This window comes from Paramormyrops kingsleyae, chromosome 16 (assembly GCF_048594095.1).
Source record: "Paramormyrops kingsleyae isolate MSU_618 chromosome 16, PKINGS_0.4, whole genome shotgun sequence".
Taxonomy (NCBI): Eukaryota; Metazoa; Chordata; class Actinopteri; order Osteoglossiformes; family Mormyridae; genus Paramormyrops; species Paramormyrops kingsleyae.
In genome coordinates, this window is record NC_132812.1 from 29,326,289 (window position 1) to 29,351,921 (window position 25,633).

Genomic DNA, 25,633 nt, shown 5'->3' on the forward strand with positions numbered 1-25,633 from the left:
CATTTCAAGGAGCGATCTTTATAAGAGCAGTAATTTATAAACAGATACAAAGGCATTAATGCCCAGCAAAACCAGTCCTATATTAAAAATGTATCTGGATGTTTTTAATTATAATAAAGGCCTTGAGTATTGTCTTTCTGTCCATGTTGGTTTGGGATTTCAGTTCTGGCTCATCCCTGTGAGTGTGGAGCTTCTAGCCATAGCACTTTCCTCCTGCAGGCCACAGACATGCCGCGCTTCAGGCTAACTGGCATTTCGAAGTCGCCTGCAGCATGTGTGTATGGGTCCTGGCATCCCATCCATGGCGCGGCTGCACCATGGTGTCTGGGATTGGTTCCAGGCTGATCCCATGACCCTGCTCGAGATAACTGTTTGGAATGTGGATGGGTGACCATCTATTCATTTTCAACAATGGCTGATCTACTTCTGATCCACAGTATACCCTGGATAGAAAGCTGGTCCATTGCAACAGATTAATGTTCTTTTGAATAAGGATATTTTATCAGTAATTAGAGTTACCGTCATGCTACTGCACCGGTTATGGAAGGTTTCTCAGGGTACTACTGTGATCGCCTCTGTCTTTTTGTTTGCCTTTGTGTGATGTACATAAGTGACATATTTAGATGATTGATAGAATGTAGTTTTATGACACTTATCAGTGGAGAATGTCTCATTTTAATTGAGATGAAAGATATATTAAATCAAGGGCACTATCCACAATAAGACTGTTCAGTGTCTTCAGGTTTAATGTATTTGCTCTCTAGCCTGTGGCCACTTTCTATCACTGCATCAATTAGTGCAGTAATTAATATAACAAGCACTTTGTTTAGAGGTAATGGCAAACAATTAACATCTCATGCCACCATAAAAGTTATGCTAAATATCCCCAGCCGAGCTTTTCTCTGCCTGGAATTGAAATAAGTCTTTGCCCTAATTTGTATGCTGTTAATGTGAAGAGGGTCGTCTTTGCATGCTTCTTCGTTGTTAGTCTAATTATAGAAAGGAGCAAATGAAGTCCTCCGGTCAAAAAAAAAAAGAAAGAAACGTTGAATCAAATAAAGCTGCCCACTGATAGAGGAGCAGCGGTGTTACGATAATATCAATATTTGTTTCAACAACCCTCACCTTTTATAATTATGAGCACACTGCAGTCACTGAGGAACCCTTGAACGAGGCTGAAATGTGCAGCTTGGTGAAGCCTCTGGATTAAATGAAGCATCCTGTCTGGCAGCTACCTTGAGATTGCGCTGATGGAGTCATCAAAATATAACAATGAAGGTCCAGAACGTGCGTTTATATATCTATATACAACCCTGTGAATTCACGCTCCAAGAGCAGAAGTTATAAACGACTGGATGAAACTGGATTTAGCTGTGATCAAAAGAAAATTACAGTGAAATAAGCAATTTTATTTATATAATATTTCATTATACTTTTATTAGTTGCTTCATGCTCTGGGATTTGTGTATATTGTAGGACATATTTATGAATGAGAATATTTTCTTATTTTTCATTCAGGCATGGAATTATGAATCAGGATCTGTGTTTTGTTTTGTAATTGAAATGCAATAATTGGCCATGATATTAATGAGTTCCGATTTAAAGCACACTGATGAAATATTTAGTGTGGAGAAAATGAGACTTACATGGCGTGTTTTTCTTCTGTCTTTCTGTCCATGAGTAGCATGCTGTCTGCTGTACACTGTCTGTGTGATGGGTGAGCTCGTGAATTTTGACCCGTGTTGGATTTGTCCATGAGTACGTTCTTTAGCCAAAGACGGAAGGAGTGCAGTGCTTGGTGAAACATTCCTGCCATCCCCTTTGACTACAGATCTCCTCAGTTTGACTCCAACTCCTAAGTAAAGCTGCCTGCCACCTGTACCCTGTTTATTATGAGTTTGCCCCCCCTCGGTCAGCCACAAAATGTACCCAGGGGGACTCAACGCCCCCCCCAACACACTCCCAAATGACAGCAAAATATAAAATCGGAGCCGATTGACAGCAAATTTTCGCACAGCTTTTTCTTGCCAGTGCACCGTGCTTCCAGACACCCATCACACTAGAAAAAGCCATAACTCTTAATATGTCTTTCAGTATGTGCAGTGAAAGTAAGTCTAACTTAGATCTGATGCAAGGATTGTTTTTGTTAAAGTGATCTTCAATTTATCCTTCTGACCTGGTCACACCTTCATCTTATCCTTCAATTTACCAACTAAGAAAAGGAAATAATTACCTTAGATTTGAAGTAAGATTCAGTCAATTACTAATCAACATTGGAGCAGCTGATATTAATTTGTAATCATTTTAACCATTTGGGGTCGAGGGACATTTTCTGTTCATATAAATAAGTCATGATACAATCTGACATAAATTCAGCTTAATTCACAGTATATGGATACATTTTGTTATACTGAATTTTTTCCCCGCAATATCAAAAGCATACAGAATTTTACCAAATGCATTTTACCCATAAAATACTTACTGCAGTGTTCTTCTCAACATAGATGAGAATAACTAAAGGGAATTTTCACCCAAATAAGACTAAGAACTAATTGCCATAAATCTCTTTATAGTAAAATGTACACTCTTAAATGTACCCTTAAGCAGACGAAAATCAAATTATAAATTGTAATTTCACCCACAGCCATCAAAAAATAATGAACAGCAAATGGTACATTTTAAAACACAGAATAAAATGTTTGATTTCATAATTGCATCAACAGTGGATTCTAATAAACATATGCATAATAATACATAATATACTAGTATAGTATAATTATCTCTGTTTTCTCATTCATTAGAATTAAAAAAATATACTATATGTAATATTGTATGGTGTAGAAAATAATGTTATAAGCCGATGTAGAAACAGTGCAGCAACCCTCCTGTTTGAGTTTTAATGTGGTGAAAAAGCCGTGCGGGGGGGGGGGGGGTGTATGGGGGGGGCAGCCCAGCTGAAATGTGGTAATACAGCATTCTAATTTGGTTATGTCCCGTAGTGCAGTATTTCAGCTTGACTTTGATCATAAGTGACAATTCTAATCTCTGCGCTTCCAACTGTGCAGGTTTGGCCGTCAACCAGCTTCATTCTGTCTTTTTTTTTTAAATCTGTGTTTTAACCCACAGACATTTCAGCACTTTCTGTTTGCCAGCAAATGGCCAAAATTATTTATGTTCATGGGATTCTTTGATAGTTTACAAAGAAAGGATAAGTGATCCATTTAAATTATATTTTTGTATAATTTTGCATTTTTAATCTTGTTACTAATGTGGAATTTTTGACTTAACATGTTGTCTGAGTGACTAATGCAAGACAGTATTATTATTATTATTATTATTATTATATTTTATTTCACTAAATGTCAGTTAAAATTGCAACTATACTGCCTGAAGTTGCAACACTCAGGTTGTCGCAAAGAACTTAGAAACAGTTCCAAAAACATATCAAATGTAGCTCTGTCATAAATGTTTTATGATTTTTCCTATATAAATTTACAGATTCATGTTACCATTTTGTGAACAGTAATCTCGAATTGATAAAATACACTAAATCTAAAGGTAGTGAATATATATTTTCCAGGTAATTAATTTTATTTAAATCAAAATATATACTGGGATAAATTTCTAAATACCAAAGCATTTTTTTTTTATTTGCTTCCGTCCTGAGCCATCTGTTGTAGATACTAAAGCCCGTATTAATTCACGCTGGCTACCTGCTCCTGCTGTAGTGGAATAGTTAAACTGCTAAATAATTGTTGAAGAATAGACTATGCAACCAAAACCAAATATCTGTTGCCATCTGCTGGTTGTCTTGCAAAGCTTTGGAAAACTGCAAAATAGGAAAAATAGATCCATCCACTTTGCAAAGGTTTATCCTGGTCAGGGTCGTGCCTGGAGTCCATCCCACAAAGCACAGGGTACCCAGCAGGGGGGCATCCTGGGGGGTATCCCGGTGCATCGCAGGGCACACACTCAATCACACACTCGGGGCGATATATAGAAGGCAGTTTAGCCAACCATCTCACTGGATTGCATCAGGAAAAGAGGGCAGTGGAAGGAAAGTCATATGATCTACGCCTCCCTATTACCCGAATATTATACCTGTATGTTTTGCCCAGAAATAGACAAGCAAACATATTTAAAGACATTAAAACAAAAGCACTTATGTTTAAATTCACTGAAGAACATGTTTTTAAAAGGGAAGTCGATCCACATGCTTCACCATTTTGAAGCATTAAGAATCACATGCAGCTTCAACACATTTATTCATAAGCGAAAATGTAAAGGCTGCTTCTGTATTTACTGAGGACTGAGTCCCCACTCTGAAGAGCTACAGTTCATTACAGTTCATTACCCAATATAAGGGTATTTGGGAGTTTCAGGTTTAAGGTGCTACGAAGGGTGGCATCCAGAATTAAATATTTTCCATTGAGGGAGGAACATATGTACAGAGGCAGGTTTATTGTCTCTGGGGCCCAACTCAAAGAGTTACACTGCCCCCCTCCCCATGCAGTGACTCTTTGTGGCCAACAGGGGCCCCCCAAACCTTAGGGACCCCACAGAAATATGTGGTTTGAGCGGTAGTAAATTTGCCCCTATGCATACGATGAGTATTAGTAGAAAACCTTGAAGTTACAAGTACATTATGATATAGAGATGTGTTGCTTTGGTTACGATTGTCATTACTGATCAAAATATTGCACTATTTTACATTTGGAACATTGTGGTGTTAGATTCCTTTGAACCGGTATCATTCTTGTACTTGAAATCCTCACAGCAGCCTCTTTATATGTTACCCCTACAGCACAGTGAAAAGCCTTTTGTGTTATTGAAAGGTATTTAGCTCCTAGCCTAATGGCATTTTCCCAGTTTGAAGATGATTATTTTACATCAAGATTATTTTAGTAAATCTATCTAATCCCCAAATTGTACATTTTTGGGAAAAAATGAAGCCAACAGCTGCTATCATTTATGAATGCTAATGACCTGTTTAAAAAAATCAGTAGTAGTCTGGACAAATCTTATTACTTCTCCATACAGAAAGAGTGGTGTTATCTGGGTTCATAATTTGAATGTGGATCAGACTCAGAATATATTTTACAGGCTTATGTCCCGCAGCGCCCCCTTGAGGTCATGGTGACTTCATGAGTAATGAGATGGGGCTGAATCTTTGTAGTAAATGTACATATTCTCTGGTGCAGTCAACCACTAAAAGTAACTTTGTTGGCTTTAAGTTTAATTGTATTTTTAGTTAATGACAAGGCATCTTTGCTGGTATAAAATATACTTTTTATTTTAATTTGTATATTTTTCCCTGTCATGAACTGCACTTTGAGCTTCCTATAGCTGTAGAAGTGAGTACGTAAGTAAATTGCAAATCGTTGTACCATAGATAGTCTGTGTGGGATCCCTGGACTTGAGCTTGTCTTTGCCACAAACTTTATGATTTCCAGGGGTTCCATGCAGCATTTACTCTCACTTATACGCTGTATTTACCATGAAATGCACCTGACTTTATTTGAAAGGGTGCACTGTGATACTTCAATGATATACATAATTCATAGTAATGTACTCAGTTCATGGGAGTTTTACATACACAAAGGCAGAACGAAAAATAATTGCTTCAGAGAGGTAACCAATCAGATTGTAAAGGAGGCAGGTCCAAGACATTTGATTGGTTGGTCCTACCTCCAGCACAATCTGATTGATTATCTCTTTGAACTAATCATTTTTTGTTCTGCCCTTAGAACATTTTTGTGTAAATAAAATTCTTATGAGCAGTCATGTGAGGAATGCCTGTGTAGTTTTTCAGTTCCTCAGGAATCACTGATAAATATCCATTAATGATCAGCACTTATGGAAAATGGGGACGAATAATCATGGTGCAATGGTGGTCAAAAAGATTTTGCCATCATCCTAGTGCCATTTCAGCAATGTAAGTCTATTAGAGCCTTAACCAACTGCTCCCAGCCTGGTTCTGAACGGCACACACAGCCGCCAGTTGTGTGTTGAAGGCCTAATTGCTTTTCTGTGATCTGGAAAATCCTAAAGGAGAAAATGTGGCCATAATTCCCCATCAGGATCCCAGGTCCTGGTCCTCCTTAGGCAGTGCTCTGCTGCAGGTGAGACCCCTGTTACCCTCCGAGCCGTCTGTTAAATCTGGCAAAGACTCAAGGGTCAGAGCAAGAACAAAGAGAGGCATTTTAATATTGAAACAGAGGTCCCTGAAGAATAGTTTAATTTGTTCTAATATACAAACCGATTTAGTGCTTACTCTAGCAGTGAGAAAACGCTTCGCCTTTAATTGCCTAAATGTCTCTGAATTTCTTGACACGGAGCTTCCATGCAGCAGATGCTGAGCCTTAATTAGCCTGTGCAGACCTGACCTAAGGCTCCTTCCAGGACGCTTCGACGTTTCCCTCATCGTTCGCCATCACCCTGCGCCGGCAACCGCGAGCACCATCGTTCACGGTCGGCACCTTGAGGCGTCTCCTGTAGCAGGGAGTCCATGTGTGCAAGTTAAGCACTTCAGCAGCAAATAAGCCCTCCTGGTCCTCCTCCGTCCAGCTTCTGCTATGACAGATGAACCTGTCTTTTAATATGGATGGAGGCCATATGCTGCTTTCAAAACAAGAAGGTAGGCGGCCAGCGCCGGTGGAAACCCCCTCGAAAGCCACCCTGTCCTGAAGCTGCTGAAACTGGGGGAAAACAAACAAAGATCATCTCTAGAACTGCTTTTAAATACAAGACTTTGCTTCTCTCCTTTAGAAAGATACGTAGCATTTTTAATCATAACTACAGGGAATTTACAGCTGAGACGAGGGCAGGCCTGCTTGGAGGCTGGTGAGGATCGCATGTACGCTACCAAGCCAAGCTTAGTGAGGTGGTTTTATTACTCTAAAGCCAAAGGCACCATGAACCACCTGTGGGGCGTGTGCCCCCCCGATGTCAGCATTTTCACATCTTCAAAACATATTCATCACAGTCATGGTAACTAATAAGAAAAAAAATCACATCAACAAGTCATGTCTCCATTGTGATATACTATATCAATCTTTATAGATAAATTTATTCAGTATTGCAAAAAAAATTAACACGTAGATACTGGCCTAACAGCGTTTTTCAATTTAATAACGATGAACATTAAAGCCAACTAAAAATGGTTCCACTCTATCAAGCTACTTGAGCTCAATCAGTTTTCTAAAGATCCGTTAATCAGACGTCAGTGTACAGCCTATACCAGGCACATTTTCTGCTGTTGTGCGCAGGAGAAGCTTCTCATAACTAAAGGTTCACAAACACCAGTTTCCAGTATATCTGACTAAGAGTTTCAGCAGACAGAAAGGGGCCTGATACCTTCAGGGCTGAGGGCTGGACCATTTGCGGAGACTGCACACCACACCCTTGGTCACTTCAGTTTGATTCAGAAACCCAAAAACATGGAGTTTGGTCAACAGTGTCCCCTTAATTATCAAAAGATTGAGACTGTGTGTGTGTGCCCTGTGACAGAACGGCATCCCATCCAAGATGACCTGTGTCCAATGCTTTCTGAGAAAGGCTCCAGACTAACACTGGGACCTTGTAATGGATAAGAAGTTATAGAACATGGACAGGTGGATGGATGGATGGATGGATGGATGGATGGAGGCACAGAATATGCATGTTTCACAAAGTAGATAATACATACAATACAGTGCAGTGGTCTTATAGGCAGTCAAAGAAAATGATGTTTAACTGCTCTTCATGTTTGTGTAAAACTATATTATAAATGTGCTACCATTTCAAAACCTCTCCCAGTAATTACAGCAGCCATCCAATACACCCATGAATTGTTTGATTTGATCACTAGCTGGCTAATCAATACCTCATTGACTTAACTGAGCTGGTGGAGAAATTTAACGAATACATGAAATGGCTGAGGTGCCCCTGAGGAGAGGTTTGGGGACTGAAGCCGTGTTCATCTAGCCGTCCAACTAGATATCAGCAACTTTCAGGAGAGCAGAAGAAATTCTTGTTTATTTTTTAATGTGTTGTTAATTTGCACATGTTCTAATGCCAAAATGTTTTTTTTCTGAGCACATGTATACTTAATACCCAGATAAATAGCTTTAAACATTTCCTTTGACTCCCTTTGCACACTGTACACACATGCAAAGTGAGAGACCTAGAGAGTGTTATTACAGTACATTAAGAAAAGATGGATAAACATTTACACATTTCACAACTAAAAAGAATACAAGTGATCTATAAAGCACAAGAGATCAAAAAATAAAACATAGCGTTCTAACAATGTAATTGTTTACATGAACGCACAAGCATTAATTCTTTTATCAGTACTAAGGCAGTGAATTTACAATAGATTTAGTGGATTTACAAATTGTACAGAAATAATGGTCCCATATCCATAAGTGACATCCAGTAGTATTTTATGAAGCAATATTCTGAAGATTTCATTAAATCATCACATCATCAGCGCCCATAAATAATAGGGGTGTGTCTATGATTGACATAAATTAAAGACAAATGCAGCAGTAGAACACAAACATGTAAAATCAGAAATGGCAAAAATTCTACTATAAGCTTTAGCCATATCATCATAGGTCATGATGTTCTGTATCTCATCCAAGTAAATTTTAGAATTTAGAGATCAGTGGTCATTGTCAACACACCACAGCACACAGTGCACAACAACGAAATGTGACCTCTGCATTTGACCCATATGTGACCTTCGTGACATAGCAGGGGGCAGCTAATTCAGCGCCCGGGGAGCAGTGCTTGGGGACGGTACCTTGCTCAGGGTACCTCAGTGGTGACTTGCTGGTGGGGGATTCGAACCAGCAATCTTTCAATTACAAGTGCGCTACCCTAACCATCAAGCCACCACTGCCCACACAAAAGCTCTTAGATCTTAAGATATCAAATGGCTAATCAATACCTCATTGACTTAACTGAGCTGGTGGTGAATTTAACGAATACATGAAATGGCTGAGGTGCCCCTGAGGAGAGGTTTAGCTCTTAAATCACAAAGCTCTTAGAACTGAAACTAACATAACTGGACTCTGCACTCTTATCTGCAGAGCCCAATAGGTAGCAGAAAGACGTACCATAATCCTCAAGATGGGCGTTCTTCCCTCTATCTATGCAGTGACAAGAGCAGAGTCCTTACTTCACTGTAGCGGATGTAATAGATATGATCAACAACTTCAGATTGTTCAGATTCAGAGTCACAGTCACCGACAGCCTTTTTAGTAACATTATACCTCAACGCCTCATAATGCACATAAAACAACAGAGAAAAACTCTCCACCCCTTAAGACACCTTTATTATAATGACATGTCCTAACTGCCTAAGCGGGGGTTTAGTATTGTTGCTGCATCTCTTTGACTGATTGTAGGAACCTGTGCTCTGGCCTGACACACAAAGTGAGCATGTATACACACCTTCTTCAGTTCATTTGTATTATACGCTGAAGAAGGCTTGGGCTATGCGTTGGCGTTTGTAACAGTCCAGGTAGGACACGCGTTTCTGAATTCCTCAAAATAGGGCATTTATATGTACGCTGATGGACTGGTGTCTGGTCTAAGATGAATCACGGCCTCAGACCTTGAATATGGCCACCTCAGTTCCTTAAACCACTAAATGGGTTAAAATGTTGTTAGAAGTTACTTATGACATTAAAAGCAGACCCAATAACCCAAGATCCAGCAGCAGTAAGATGATTGCTCCTTTAGCTCAACAAGTCATTATTCTAAAAGCACAAAGCTTGTGGGTTCAAAAATCATAACCTATTCACCTCCTATAAATTAACTTGGAAAAACTGTCAGGGAAATTCAATGACATTATGTAATTTTCTATGGCCCTTTGCTTAATAAATTACTATATCACCTAAAGATTAAAAATGACTGAACTAAATGCTTAAGGTGTTGACCCTAATTTAATCTCTAGATTGACGATCAATATAAAGCAGGCCATGGCCGCCATAGGCATCGTAACTTTCATAGACGGGGAGGTTTTTCCACTCAGGCTGGTAGGTGGTTGTGCTATATACAAAGGCTTTCATTCTTCTTGGTGCATCTGCTGATTGCCCAGATGGTGTGCTCTCTCCCGCCCACTGTTTCACCTCCAGCTCCACCGATGTGCGCTGGTACATGTGAGGACAACCCTCAAACTCATCCAGAAACTGCAGCATCTGGGAATCCACACAGTAAACCTCCCCCTCGACCTGCCGGCCCACGCCTGGGATGTTCAGCAGGAAGGGGATGTTGTATTTGCCTGCAATCACCAGCGGGAACCTCTCAATGGTGCGTGCGCCGCAGCAGTACTCAGCATGTCCGTTCCTCTCGTCTGTCATTCTGAAGTAGTTGGGCTGGCCTTTCTTCAGGGTGCCATACACAAAGACACGAGCCATGTGGGCAGTGACAGTGACCAGCGTCTGGGACAGTTGGACACCAAGAGTGTCAGTTTACAGAAAGAGTTTATCAACAAGCTATGCATTTGAGTTTTGAGCTACTTATAGTCTGAGGGGCAGATAATTTACATTAGAAATACAGATTAGATAACAAAAGTATTACTCTCAAATCAGTAATATTTTTCATAGAGATACCACAACTTAAAACATGCACAGAATAGGGTCATGCTATGATTTACAATAAATAAACACGCCTCTGATGTCAGCTTGGGATTACAGAGATCTTATCACTCAAAAAAACACTGTAAAACAGTTCCAGGTCTTATTCGACAAACTTAATGCCATTTACCAGTCATAATTCCTCCAATATGAGAACAATTTGTCGAGTGTTTCTTAAATACATCAAGAAGAAATCCAGAAAATGCAGCAGAAATCATTTAACTGTAGGCATTACTACTGAATGTTTGGTTAAAACTCCTTAAATGTTATACAGGACCAAAGACCACAATGAATAAATAGAGACGCAGGACGTATTAGCCAATGTTTGTCAAAAATCAAAGGATCAGCATTGGGGTATCAGTCTTGGTCTATATTGCAGGCCAATATTAATTTATACTTTAGTCAAATATTCAAGTTAGCAGCACCAGAGCTAAAGACATAACTAGTAAAATAATAGCAGCGATTGCATTGGACGATCAGCCTTTTTCTGTAGTGAAGGATGAGGGATTTCCTCAGCTCACCCCTTACAACCTCACTACAACCTTCCGTCACACCTAGTACTCCGTCTCTGATGTGGTTGCTGCACACACCTACAGAAGGAATGAGTCTGTTGCTGGCGTTATCATTATTGTGCCCGTCACCTGTTCCGTAACTACAGACACTAATCACTTAATGGCTATTCATTATTCACTATTCACATCATTAAGCGAATTGGTCAATAAGCCAGATATTTAAACCATACTGTACTGGTAGTGGGTTTCTGCCAGCAATCTTTACATATCATTTTAATGTCACCATTGCACCATTTATAACATTCTTATTATATTCATAAATGTTTATAGAGTAGTGTACTGTATACTGTAATGAACAGAGTAGAGCAAATCAGCTCCAATATACATTACTTAGATTTGTATACTGTCACTCTAAAAACATGCACGGCAACAAATGCTTAAAAATAATAGGAATGTACTCAATAAAAGTTTGTTTTTCGTGTCGTTTTATACTTTTAAATTCATCCAGCACAATCTTTACTAAATAAACTAAATGTAGCAAATTTATTAAAATCTACTAAATTTTTCTAGACTTGTCAGCAACACGCGTAAATTCAGCTGGCTGGAAAAAATACCTACTGAAGGACGTACGTTGGTTCTACCTGCCAAGAACACACAGCTGTCATTATACAAACGGAGGAAGCAGAGAAACGTCCCCACTTTCCGTTGACACATCAATAAGAAAAGGTATGTACACAATCATCATTTCTTCTACTCTTTTTTTAAAGGAGTTTTAATTATTATATTTTTCTTGGAACTGTTTTGCCGTTCGCTCGATTCCCATTGCTTACATATACCTTTAAGTAAATTTGACATTAACTGAGTGGAACATATCGTACAATGACTTTGATAGATTATCAAAGGAAGACAGATTATTCATTACATCATTGTTACATTCAGTACAGTATGCATTCACTTGGTTAATAAGTAAGAAGGTGAATTCTGATTCTTTCAGTCAACATTTTCTGTAAACTAGCCATGTTAGCTGTCCCTCCTGATGAACAGTCATTATTTTCCTGAAATTGATATGATAAATGGAGATTTCAGTCTGTAACATTAATGTAACTTTCTCAGCTCACCAGACTGTTAGTGAAAGTTGTCAGTTAACTGACTTTCAAGCATTCTAGTTAAGGTTAACCTTATTCATCTTAATCTCCAGATACTTTGGACTGTTTTCTCTGTGTAAAAAAATCAAGATATGCTAAATATTAATTTGTCTTAGAACTTTGTATAGACTTGCAGCCAGAACTCAAAGAAACTACATTGTTATATTAGAAACTACATTTGCATATGTGTGTTTTGTTATTAAATTGATCAGCACCATCATTAAATTCAAAGTATATAAGCTTTAAGTTTAAGGGAGTTGGTTTCACTCTAACTCTTAGTTTAGCCTGAGATGGCAGTGTACAGTATGCAGTGGGACCCTGCAGTGTAAAAGGACTCTTCTAAAGCACTATAGACTGGAACACGACACTCGTTCTGTTCCACGTCCACATTTTGATTGCTTTTGCTCTTTTAAAACATGGAATGCACTTCCATGGAAGAGCTGAAATTAATCTCTGGCATAGCATCTTTTCCAGTTATAAAAAATATCATTGAGGTTAATCTCAAGAAACGTGATTGGTTAAGGAAATATACAAAGCTAACCCAATGACTGAAGGCCTCAGTGAAGGTGGTCCAGTTTCACCTTCTTTTAAGAGAAAAGCATTTTTCAAGAAGAATTTTAACACTGTTGAACTAGTGGAATACTCCAGTCACAGATGTTTTCAGTATGTTCCAGCTCTTCAGTCCTTACAGTAGGTTTTTTGTAACAGAGAAATTGCAGTGAAGCCATTTTCAAGTGTAGAGAGGAAGAGTAGCATTTTCATGATGGAAATCATTACAATGAAAACTCTGAGAATGATTGTCCCGCTCATCCTATATGTGGATGATTTTGAAATATGTAATCCACTTGGGACTTCCAGAAAGAAACAGAAAATATCTGCCGTTTACTTCGCTTTGGCAAATGTGCCTTCAGAGTTGAGTTGCAGTTACCTTGCAGTCCTCAGTAAGTCTGCTGACATGAAGAAATTTGGATATGAAAAGGTTCTTGAACCACTTCTCAAATACCTGGCTAATGTTGCAACAGGAAGGAGTTTATATCGCCAGTTCAGGAAATATCGAAGGCACTGTCTATTGTACTGCACCCTGCAATGACAATGAGGTGCCCCCTTATTAATCTGAAGTACCTCAAAACACTGAAATATATAGGTTTTCCTAGAAACCTCAACCGCTACCCCACTCTTTGGCTAATCAAAATCTATCTTATTGAAACTAAACAAGTTAATTAACTGAGCTGATTATTAAATTTAAGAAATACATGGAATATCTGGGATACCCCTGAGGAGAGGTTTGGGAACTGAAGTGGTTTTCATCTAGCTACCCAACAAGATATCAGCATCAGATTATGGAGAACAGAAAAAAATCATGTTAGTTTTTAATTGTTTTACTTTTAATTTGCATATATTCTAATGTAAAATAACTGTTTTGTTTTTGTAAGAAAAAAGTTAATTACCCAGGTAAATCGTTTTAAACGTTTGCTTTGAGTGCCTAAGACTTGACATCTATCTATCTATCTATCTATCTATCTCCGTAGTATCCACAGTTACACCTCTCTTACGGAGTTTATCATACGTGTCCGCCTTTCTCGGTTTCCCTGATCACGTGTCAGTTAAACATTTCCTGTGCATGCGCCCAATACCACAATACACACATTAGGTCTTGAGCTTTCAGTTCCTATTACCGAAGCGGCGTCTCATTCCAGCTTCTGCCATAACCACAAACACTAACAAACCTGGTCAGCATATTCTGAAGAACAGGTGAAATATTACAGAACCAGGCGTTAGAACAGACTGATGGATAAACTGTATTAACCCCCAAGAGCAAACTAAGGTGCAAACAGCACCGGCAAGAGAAACAGTAAGTCAAAATAATAAAAGGTACTTACATTGTGTATGAGAACATATCAACTAATAATGCTAATGTTCGGGATACAGAGCAAATAAATATAAATATGGTGCATATAATGCACGAAATAAAGTGCCATCTTTACCCTGTTCAAGATCGTTTTTGCCGGTTGGGTTTCCAATTACAAGACTGTAAAACACGCTTTCCCATATTCCGTGGTCCGTCACTTTCACACATAGTTTCAGGGACAACTGGATATACTCCTGCCATAGAAGTCACAAGAAATAAACATTAAATGAACTGAACTTACCTTCGCCAGACTCCCTGTTCAGCAGATGACTTTGAAAGCACGAAGTTTATGCCACACCTACGATGTGTAAGGGCTACGGCAACCTTTGTAGGACAAAAATCTCTTTATATTTATATTTAACCATGCGCTTTTATATATGAATTCTTTTATTTATTGTTAGAGTACTGTTCTCGAACCAATTAACCAAATCGGATTTAAACATATACAATGAGCCAGACTTATAAAATTTCTGTTATTTATTTATCAGAATGAACACTGCAATACAAATATCAAATGAATATTTGCAACATTATAGGCCAGTTTGTGTCAGACAGTCGTCTTGTGCTGCTGGTGGAGTTTACGTCGCAGCATGCTGTAGTTCTCCCTGGTGCCTGCCGCATTGGGGTCGAGCTCTAAGGAGAGCTCGTAGTGCTTCTTAGCAAAGTCCAGTTTCCCCCAGCGATGGTACAGAACAGCTGAAATGGAACCACAGTCACTTCTCAGCACAGCAAGTACATGTATTATTATACTGTGTATGTATTGTAACATTCCTCTCAACCTAAGGTCACTGAAAGCAAAGTGTACACATTCAGGGTTGTTAGAAATATAAGAAAATGAAATGTCTTACCAAGGTTGCCGTGGCAACTGGCGGCATTAGGGTTAATTTTCAGTGAATTAAGGAAGAAACTCTCCGATTCCTGAAAGGGATTCAGACATTACTATATTTAATGAATGAATGAATGAATGAATTCATACTATATTTAACTGTAGTACTTATTGGTCATGCCTGATATTTTGAAACCTTGAACATATTACAGATTTTGGGAGGGTATGTGGGTCTGTTAGTGACCGGCAGTTCAAATCGCCGGGTCTGCAGAGTGACTTAACGATTGGACCCCTGAGCAAAGCCTTTAACGTTCATTTTCCCCAGCGACTGTCTGGACTCTGCTTTCTCAATCCTACAGTGCTTTGGATGAAAGGACCAGCCAAACAAATGAAATGTTAATACTGGATATATATTCCAAAAATACAAAGTGCCAGTCATTTTCAGTCTCCTCATCAGGTACCAAAAAATTACTGAAAACAGGCAAATATAATTTAACCAGAACACAAGAAAGTGAATAATACTTTTCTAAAGAATTTTAAATGCATGAAATATAACAACACTTTGAATAAACAACTTAAGCAGTTACTGTACCTTGTATTTCTGCTGTTTACCAAGAACATTAGCCAAAGAAAACATAATTGTGTGGTCTTTGGGCAGAAGTTTCAATGCTTCTTTACCAACCCTTTCAGCCTGAGCCAGGTTGCCTTGGGGAGAGAAAAAACATTAAAGCTGAGATATTATAATTAACCTGTTTATGAGGTATTCTGAATAAAGCCTGACTTCTCTGTCATAAAGATAGAAAACAGAAGTGCCAATGTAATGGCATCATAATTTAAAAAAGTTTTGTTTTCAGTGAACAAAACTGATTATTGGCCTCAAGAATGTTGCAAAGGAAGCTTTAAATGTGAACTGGGGGTTTAGGTCTCACAAGGTGGAGACAAAGCTCTTCATTACAGCATCAGGCGTTGAAGATGAGTCACGCTGGTTGGCAGATAGCTGGGTAGGCTGCGGCTTTCTCCCTTATGCTTCTTATGGTGACATATACAGGCGGCTGTCACAGCGTACTGATACAGTCTCAGTGAACTTATCCTGCGTATTTTCTACATGCTCTGCTGCCATAAACAATAAGAGCAAGCTTTCTGTTATTACTGTGCATGTAATTGGTTATCTTAGGCATGTTTTTTAAGTGTCCGTTTCCTGTGTTTACACTGTCAGTTATCTTAAAAGCACTGAAATGCTTGAAGTCAGATTGTTCCCTGATAAGGATCTGTACTCATGCTTTTTAAAGAAAAGGAAATATTACCATTAATTCTCACTTAACCACACTTTCTTTATAGTGTTCTAGGGAACACAAACAAGGTCTGACAGGAGTTACAGTTGGTTCTTTAAAAGACTGAATTACGGCGAAAAATACATTCATCTTCCTTGAAAATAATTTGTGACAGAAAACTAGCTGCAGCTGTGACAATTATAACTTCACAAAATGTACCTTTTTTCAGAAAATGTGTTACATTTGCAAGAACAAAGTAAGTTGTCAAGGAAAATACGCATTTGTACTAGATCCATTGACTAGGAAAAAACTGAGAGAAATGTTACAACATGCCTCAACTTCTAAAAACATTTATAAAGTATTCTATGTGGAAAAGCTGGCTGGGGACACCCTGCCACTGCCGGTAGCAGAAAACAGCAGCGTGTGAAGCACTGCAGGCAGACATGTCTGTACCTGTGTTGTCGAGCAGAATCACCATGTTGTTCCAGGCCAGGCTGTGGTCTGGTTTTAGCATAGTGGCATTCCTCCACGCATTGAGGGCATCGAGGTGCCGGTTCAGATCTGCGTACTGTGGATGAAAGTGCCGTGAGGGGACAGAAATGGGGACGCGAGGGGGCAGGAAATTACCTACACGTAGAGCTGGGTAATTCAGGTCCGTAGAGTAAAAGTCCAGACCAAGATTTTGTTTCAACCAACCAGTTGAGCATCAAGAGTCACAGAGTATTCAACTGGTTGGTTGAAACAAAATCCTAGTCTGGACTTTTACTGAACCTGAATTACACAACTCTGCTCACATGCCATTAATACATCACAAGTCTAAAGAATGCTTAAAACGGTCTGTCACATGGTCCACCTACTGCCCTCACGTGACAAAAAGTGTCTTTGGAGAACTCGTACTGTGAAAAAGGGTTCCTTACGAGTCGTCCAAGGTTGTAGTAGCAGTCAGGATATTTTCTCCTGAATTTGATGGCGTTCCAGTAGCTCTGTTCAGCATCATCAAATCTTTTCAGACTGTTCTGCACAATTCCCAGATTCATCCATGCTGCAGCAAAGTCAGGCCTAGAGAAAAGCACATGGTTGTTTAGGCATTAAAGAAAGCCTTTGGCGTGAGGTGTCGCCCAGATACAAACTGAATGTGAACCGCTTTGGCGTGAGGTGTCGCCCGGATACGCACTGAATGTGAACCGCTTTGGCGTGAGGTGTCGCCCGGATACGCACTGAATGTGAACCGCTTTGGCGTGAGGTGTCGCCCGGATACGCACTGAATGTGAACCGCTTTGGCGTGAGGTGTCGCCCGGATACGCACTGAATGTGAACCGCTTTGGCGTGAGGTGTCGCCCGGATACGCACTGAATGTGAACCGCTTTGGCGTGAGGTGTCGCCCGGATACGCACTGAATGTGAACCGCTTTGGCGTGAGGTGTCGCCCGGATACGCACTGAATGTGAACCGCTTTGGCGTGAGGTGTCGCCCGGATACGCACTGAATGTGAACCGCTTTGGCGTGAGGTGTCGCCCGGATACGCACTGAATGTGAACCGCTTTGGCGTGAGGTGTCGCCCGGATACGCACTGAATGTGAACCGCTTTGGTGTGAGGTGTCGCCCGGATACGCACTGAATGTGAACCGCTTTGGCGTGAGGTGTCGCCCGGATACGCACTGAATGTGAACCGCTTTGGTGTGAGGTGTCGCCCGGATACGCACTGAATGTGAACCGCTTTGGGGTGAGGTGTCGCCCGGATACGCACTGAATGTGAACCGCTTTGGCGTGAGGTGTCGCCCAGATACGCACTGAATGTGAACCGCTTTGGCGTGAGGTGTCGCCCGGATACGCACTGAATATGAACCGCTTTGGCGAGCAGCTCCTCAGCTTCCAGAAGCTCGTTCCTCTCCTTCAGGATATTCCCCAAGTTGTTCATTGCATGGACGTACTTTGGATGCAATCTGCCGAGAAAAGTTTACCATGTCCTATAAGCAGACAACAATTGCCAGTCTCTCTAATTAGTGTATCTAATGAGGTGTTACCTCACGGCTTCTCTGTAATATCTGATTGCAGCACTCTGATTACCACGGTCTGCCAGGTTTTTCCCAACATTGTAATGAACCTGAGAAAAAGGCATTAGGAAAAGTAATAATACATATTAAAACAATATTAAGGTATTTCAACCTTGTAGAAAGGTTCAGAACCTTAACAAAACAAAGGATATTTAAAGCACATATCTTGTTGCTGTCTCAAAAAGTTTTTACTAAAGAGTTTGTAAATCACCTGCAACTAAAAAGTGATTAAGTATTAGTAAACATACTTAGAAATGTGTCACACTGGAGCCTTAGTGGTCCGCTCCTTAGCTATCTAGGAACTGTTACTCATCATTTCATAATATATACTAGTAAATAAAAAGATTCACTTACAAATTTCGAAATTTATTATGAAGATATTTTGTCTCATAAAAATATTTACTAAGGAGCTTGTAACTGCTTAATTATGACTTATTTCTGAGTACAATTACTAACCCATTACTTTACATTTGCAAGTGATTTGTAAGCTGTTTTGTAAATGCCAGAAGCAAGATATGATTGTAACACATTTCTAAATTTGTTTCTGAATGAATCTTTGTATCTATTAATGTATTATCAGGTTATTAATAATAGCTCATTAATAGTTAAGGAGCAGACCATAAACTGTCACCAAAAGACCACCGATTACGAACAGGAACGCGACATATGAACAATGCGCAAATGAAACAGTGCAGAACAGTGTGAGTGCGGGGAGAGGCCCTGACCTTGGCGTTGAATGGGCAGACAGACAGAGCGCTGCTGAAGAGGCTCTGCTCGGATCGCCACTGGTGACTGCGGAAAGCACAGCGGGCCATGTTGGTGCACAGCAGTGCCAGCAGGGCGAGGCGGAGCGGCTTCTGCTGGAACGCAGCGGCGGAACATAAGGGTCAAGACCGGCGATATAAAGCCAGTGAGCAAAAACTGGAGTCGAGCAGCTGAGAACAAAACTGGTGCTTGATATCACCGAGGTCAGTTGCCATTCACCTGACGGTCCCTCCGAAGGCTGCAGACCACCCCCACGCCGTAGGTCACTATCAGACAGTAGCCGGCTGTGGAGAGGTAGAGGACACGCTCCGCTATGACGAACCCAACTCTGAAGAAGAGGTTACTGGCAGGGAGAAATGGCACCACCAGCAGGACCAGCCCAAGCGTAAGAACCCTGTCCCATTAAAGGAAACCAGTCACTTTCTTTTGGTATTTTCATCTAGACGATAAAATATAATGACAATAGTTACATTATTTCCATTTACAGTACTAGTCAAAAGTCTGGACACGCCTGATTTTTAATGCATCTGTCTCTATTTTAGATATCTTAATCATTTTATAGTAAAAGGCCTTGAGGCAATGATGTAAAACATCAATTATTGTGATGACCTAGAAAAGTGTTCAGTGAAATTTCTGAAATTTTATACTCTTCAGAATAGCCCCCTTTTGCATCAATGACAGCACAGAAGACTCTTGGCACTTTCAAGCAGCTTCCAGATGTAGCCACCTGGAAAGCTTCTCCTATAGTTCTGAAGGAGTTTCCACAAGGTTTAGCCACAAGTTGACTGCCTTGCTCTTACTCTTTGATCCAACAAATCCCCAACCAGCTCTGTAGGGTTTAGGTCAGGGGATTGTGGTGGGTGCTACAGCACTTCATATCTCTCCTTGTTCACAAGATAATACTTACTACATGATCTCAGTGGGGGGGGGGGGTGCTTAGGGTCATTACCTCGTTGAAAAACAAATGATTTTCATTACTCGTGTCTAGACTTTCAACTGGTACTTCACACTAAGTACTGATAAAAACCTATAAAATGTAACAAAAACTATTGAACCAGTGAAACAACTGTCTGAACTTGTTTTTAACAGGTAAACTTTAAAAATGAAAATAACACACAAAACTCCACAGAGCAGGAGAGCAAAGAAACCTCATACAGATAAGTTGGTAAAAGCTCAGACTATGGACAGTCCTGTACACTGGAGTGATCTGTGGATTTACCTTCTTCTGTGACCATCCGCTGAGCATAAAGCTTGGATGGTCAAGCTCCCCAGGCCTCCCCAGAGGAGGATTGGCCACATCACTCTCCAATCAAGAGCAGATTCGATGAGAGGCACACAGCCCATCGACCAATCAAAGCACAGCCACCAGGGGCACAGGAGCAGCCATGTGTTCAAGAAGTAGTAGTAGTGATAGTTTATAGCCTGCTGACCATGTGAGGAGCAGACATGGTACAAAATACATTAGATACATAGACAGCCTGAGGACTCCATGGACAGTAACTGTTTAAAACAATGAGAACACAAAAAAACATTTATCCACTCAAATATGCAAGTTTTGCAAATGCAATATAGACTTAGTATCAAGAAAAATGAGTCACAATGTGAGACTGACATGCACTGTCAATCATTGCCTGCTCTAACTAATTGGTAATGATCTATAATAGCCTGTGCTTGATAATCAGTGAAAACCTCACCTACCATGGGTTTCAAATATTAATTTCTGATAGTACTACTTAATAGTTCCATCCATTCATCCGGTCAGGGATGTTGGGAGGGACATACCCACACAGCAGGAGGAGAACATGCAAGCTCCCCACACACAGCAGGAGGAGAACATGCAAGCTCCACCCACACAGCAGGAGGAGAACATGCAAGCTCCCCACACACAGCAGGAGGAGAACATGCAAGCTCCACCCACACAGCAGGAAGAGAAACTGCAAGCTCCACCCACACAGCAGGAAGAGAAACTGCAAGCTCCACCCACACAGCAGGAAGAGAACATGCAAGCTCCTCACACACAGCAGAAGTGGCATTAGAACCCCAACATCCACCACAGGGAACCACTCTGCCACCCTAACGGTACTTCACTACGGATACCGTCATCATACCGTCATCATCACCAACAGCACAATCAAGAAAGAGTTTATCATCTTACTCACTCTAAGAAACACATTTTCTTGAAAGGAAGCTGGGTTGTCTACTTCAGTGAAGGCTGGGGGACCAGTACCCATGATCCTCCAGCGTGTGTACAACAGGAGGCCTCCTCCAAAGGTGAGCAGAGCTACCCGTGTTAGGAAACCCCGTTTAAAGAATACAGTAACCTGGCACACGGAGAAGAAAAAAAGAAAGAGGACATCTTAACTCTGTCAACTGGCCTCTGTTTTTCTGTATACAAATGGCTCTAGGGTCTGAAATATACCTCTGCTAATTTTCCTTTTAATATGACTCTCTTGCTAAGTTCCAAGATATTTATGTTGCAGATCAGGAGGATGTCGAAGGCAGCGTTTACTCCCTGAGTGCAGAGACCGAAACACAAGCTCAGTAAATGAATGAAGGTGCACAAATGAAAAAAGGAATAAAGCATTTATGGCAGGACAAAATCTATGAGACAGTAAGTTAGAAATTCTCTCAAGGTGCCATGGGAGAAAATATAATTCACATTTTGAAACGCTGCTAATGACTCAGTGTCCTAAACGTCAATTTCCGAAATTCCTACCAGAACCGTGATTCCTTGTTCCTTGCAAAGCATGGCAACAGCACACAGCATGAGGCTGATGATGACCCATCGCGCAGAGAAGATCTCACCTTTATGGTTACCTGAAAAGAAAAATGTGCCGAAAAACCTGAACGGACCCATGCACAAAGGGTTAATTTGATTTTTACGTCCAATAATTAACATTACAAAATGGTCTGCCCAGGTCAGCTAATTTATATTTTTATAAATATTCTTAAACAATTATAAATTTATATCAAAATATAGCCCGTGCATCACAGAATTTTTTTAAATGATCAAATTTCCATTTTATTCTTACCTCTCTGGAAAGCTCTGCAATATGTAAGAAAGGATAACTGGAAGAACAGGGCACATAAGAGGTCAGCCCTGCCCACAATGCCTGCCACCTTCGGTAGGAAAGAAAAGCCTGTGAGATTCCATTACGGCCCACCAACCCCCATACTGACCCTCTCTCAAATAGAGAGAGCCTCTCATCCATTTCCCTAGGAAGTCAAACAGCCTGGCAGAGAAAATCTTATGCATCCATTAGATCGGTTTCACATGTTCACCAATATGTCAGCCACATGAAAGCAACCCGCATGCCACATTTCCTGCAGGCTCTACGGAATGTGCCGCTTTCCACACCTTGTGTTTCGTAGCTTTTGCTGCATTACATTTGAACTGGGAAGTCGGAATATTCAACAGGAACACCCCCTAGAGCCGGCATTCCAACTCAAAAGAACCTCTGCAACCCAACCACAGAATTCAAGATGGCTGCGCCCTTCACCAACAGTTGCAGTTATATAATGTTTATTAGTGCTTCTGTATTTGTGTCTCATTAAACCAGTTGCACGGTACTGGCCAACCGCTATCTGTGGACATGTTGCTATGGTGTTTGTAGGCAGCAAATACCGCAAAAATGCATTGTTTTCAACAGATATTGCTAATAACGGCTAACAACCAACCTGGCTAGAACTAGCATTGGTAAATGGCTTTCCAGCTTCTTGTACTTAAATGCGGTTAACTTGGGTGTGAAGTCATTCCCAGCTCCGACTCCCGAGATACAAGGAAAGCAGCATTTGTGCCTAGAGGAACTAAGCTGGGCATCAGTCCTCCATGCAGTAATTCAGCTGCTGTTGTCCTAAGGCTGTCCAGCTACGGACAGGGGTAGTGAGCGCTTTTACAGCCTGGACGCAGAGTAAGACGTCTTTCTGAAGAACGCACTGACGGTGTGCCCAGCAAGGCTCGGTCTGTGGCACGTTAAAACACACTGCAACTGATCAAAAGCCCTGAAGCTCAGCTCAGATTAGATCAGAAATGTACAGAAATACGACGCGACCAGAACCGACCCCACAAAACAGCTGCTTCACCGTGTGACCCACCTCCTCAGCCCAAATCTACCAATGTCTACCTTTCACAGCTCTTCCCTTGGCTACAGATGAGATTTTCATGCCACCCTTTATGTTTAAACACAAAACCCAAGGGCTGCAAAGCTCTGCTTCGCATTTGTGTATGTTTTTTTTTTATTATTATTTTTTTTAGGTAACACATTGTTTTCTGCAGCAGGATGAATCGCTGTCCATCATCACCTCTCTACTTACACTTTCTGTGTGAACCGGATGGACGGCAAAAAGCAGCGCAGCCAGAAAAGAGGATTTCGGAGCTTGGCTGACCGTGCCACCCATCAATATAGCAAAGACATCAATCATTAAGACAGAAATGACACTGTGGAGGGCTATGTTGAGCACATGAAAGCCCACGGGGTGCAGTCCACCAGCCAAAAGGTAGTTCAGTCTGAAACAAAGACACACAATGGGGACGATGCAAAGTTACGGGGTTAGAAGCACAAAACAGCACAGTGAAGTATCCATGAAGCATGACATCACCTATATTTTGTTATGGCTACAAACAAGGACCCACATCAGTTAAAAATCACCACTTAAAGTCCTCCAGATGGCACTGTCCAAAACGGTTACCTGAAAGTCAACACTGTGAGTGGCCGATAAGACTTGTGGCTGGTATTACTGCTTAGGTTAGTCCCCCAGAAATCATTTCCCCATATATTGTTTAAAGGGGTTTCTGGCTTTAAGTCCTGGATCAAGAAAAAAAAAACACAAACACACAATTTCCCACCTGAAATGCAAAGGCTAACATCTCAGAAAATTACCAGCAAGCACAACCAACGTGCAAAAAAAAATCTCAAATATCTGTCTTAAAGCTACTATCAGTGTGATATTAGTATAACCAGCATTAACTACTTATGAGTCTTATACAAAAATGATTTCTGTCAATAGCTGTATGAGGAACTTCGTAAAAGGGAGGGGTAGATTGTAGTATTAACATTGTCACCTTGTTATTGATAATAGCCTCAGAATCATCAAACACAAAATCGCCGTCGTAGCTATTAATGAAACACAGGAGAGCCGCCATGCCGACGACAATCCGCGAGTGACACGGAGAGGCGGCCGGCAGCAGCACGTGACGCTCCCAGTGAACTTCAGGCAGTGCCATTGTGACTGCAAAGCCTGCAGATACTGCATCCCCTCTTATGTCCTTAGAGAACAAGAAGAAAAACATGAATGCATGCCACTACGGATTACTCACATTACTTTATACGGGAAATAAATTCTGCCTAATGGGTAACTGGCACTTTTGATAATTATGATGATTCGTATTAATGCCCGAGCGAAAACCCTGCTGCTTTGTTGCAGCTCATTGTAGAATAAGGTATTGCATATTCGTCTCAGGTAACTAAAGTAACGTGCAAGACAGCAGACGGAAAGCACAGGGTTTAGTCGAATGACAATTAATGAGTGAATTTCTGCAGACGTGCACGAGACAGATGCACAATGAAGACGCAGAGCCGCGTTTGCTTACATTTAGTAACTACACGAGATGAGTAAATGACATCGTTTAGCGGAAACGTGCTAACACTTCTTGGTTTCGGGAACATGTCTGAACCAACAGGCTGAATAAGAAGGAGAAACGGGAGCCATACCTGCTCATTTTACTGCACAGAAAGTGGGCTGCGGCTTTGCTGGCGCGAGCGCAGTCGCGTTACGTCAAAAGCAGACGTTCAAATATGGACCCGCCTCGTAGGGATAACAATCATGGCACAGCATGGAGAGAGAAAGTAATCTGTATGTCTGCGCACAGCATATAATACCGCTGGCGGCACTAAACAAACATGCAAATGGAGCATGTACGCAGTAAGCACACGCAGAGGAGTGTCGCCGTATAGCACTGGCGAAGGGCTGAAATGTCGCTCTCACAGCCGCACCGACCTCAGCGCCTGTGCTTAAACTTCGTAGCTTAGCCGGGTACAAAGGCAAAACCCAGATGCTTAGCTGACGCTGGGCTTTGGCTGAGGCGGTGGTCACGTGTACACGGGCTCCATAACTTCCACTTATTTTAGGACGCGATGCCGCCAGGGGGCGGTATTACATTAGATTCCTGCTGCTATTGTTTACGCGCTATCAATTGTCCAGGTTACATCAGCGAAGGGCTCTGCATGTGAAGCAGTATGCATTGATAATGAGAGGATGCTCATTTATATCAATTACCGTTTAAAAGAATCTATCATAAATGTATCTTTTCTACAAAGGTGGTTGTTGTGTTCTCTCCAAAACGTCTGCACTTTCTACACTCTCAGCTCGTGCCTGTCCCCAGCAACAGACCATCTGTGGCATTTATGAATATTTTAATATTTCGTGACCTGACAGAAAATGTCTTTGAAAGTGTAAAAGTTCCTTTTTGTTTTCATTTCATTTTATTTCTATAATTTCTATTTTTGATAAATCACACGACACCG

General features: G+C 40.8%; 2 protein-coding genes across 6 annotated transcripts; both read right to left on the reverse strand.

Moving 5' to 3' along the window:
* Positions 1-7,028: 7,028 nt before the first annotated feature.
* LOC111852783 (gamma-glutamylaminecyclotransferase) lies at positions 7,029-14,503 on the reverse strand. Its single transcript, XM_023829026.2, has 2 exons — positions 14,436-14,503; positions 7,029-10,433 (listed from the first exon to the last, which is right to left on the reverse strand). The coding sequence occupies exon 2, from the start codon at positions 10,407-10,409 to the stop codon at positions 9,936-9,938; it is 474 nt and encodes a 157-aa protein (XP_023684794.1). The 5' UTR covers positions 10,410-10,433; positions 14,436-14,503; the 3' UTR covers positions 7,029-9,935.
* Positions 14,504-14,653: 150 nt separating this feature from the next.
* tmtc4 (transmembrane O-mannosyltransferase targeting cadherins 4) lies at positions 14,654-25,190 on the reverse strand. 5 transcript variants are annotated; one of them, XM_072700547.1, is made up of 18 exons: positions 24,821-25,190; positions 24,172-24,375; positions 23,799-23,914; positions 23,424-23,616; positions 22,142-22,229; positions 21,826-21,926; positions 21,529-21,621; positions 21,269-21,430; positions 20,329-20,534; positions 19,329-19,503; positions 19,070-19,204; positions 18,315-18,394; positions 18,126-18,233; positions 17,209-17,350; positions 16,745-16,859; positions 15,613-15,725; positions 15,043-15,112; positions 14,654-14,890 (listed from the first exon to the last, which is right to left on the reverse strand). In XM_072700547.1, the coding sequence occupies exons 2-18, from the start codon at positions 24,331-24,333 to the stop codon at positions 14,742-14,744; spliced, it is 2,208 nt and encodes a 735-aa protein (XP_072556648.1). In that variant the 5' UTR covers positions 24,334-24,375; positions 24,821-25,190; the 3' UTR covers positions 14,654-14,741. The 5 variants fall into 5 exon arrangements, with proteins under 5 accessions (XP_072556648.1, XP_072556651.1, XP_072556650.1 ...); XM_072700550.1 differs by having other exon boundaries at positions 19,070-19,201; positions 24,821-25,189; XM_072700549.1 differs by having other exon boundaries at positions 20,329-20,531; positions 24,821-25,188.
* Between the last annotated feature and the right edge of the window lie 443 nt (positions 25,191-25,633).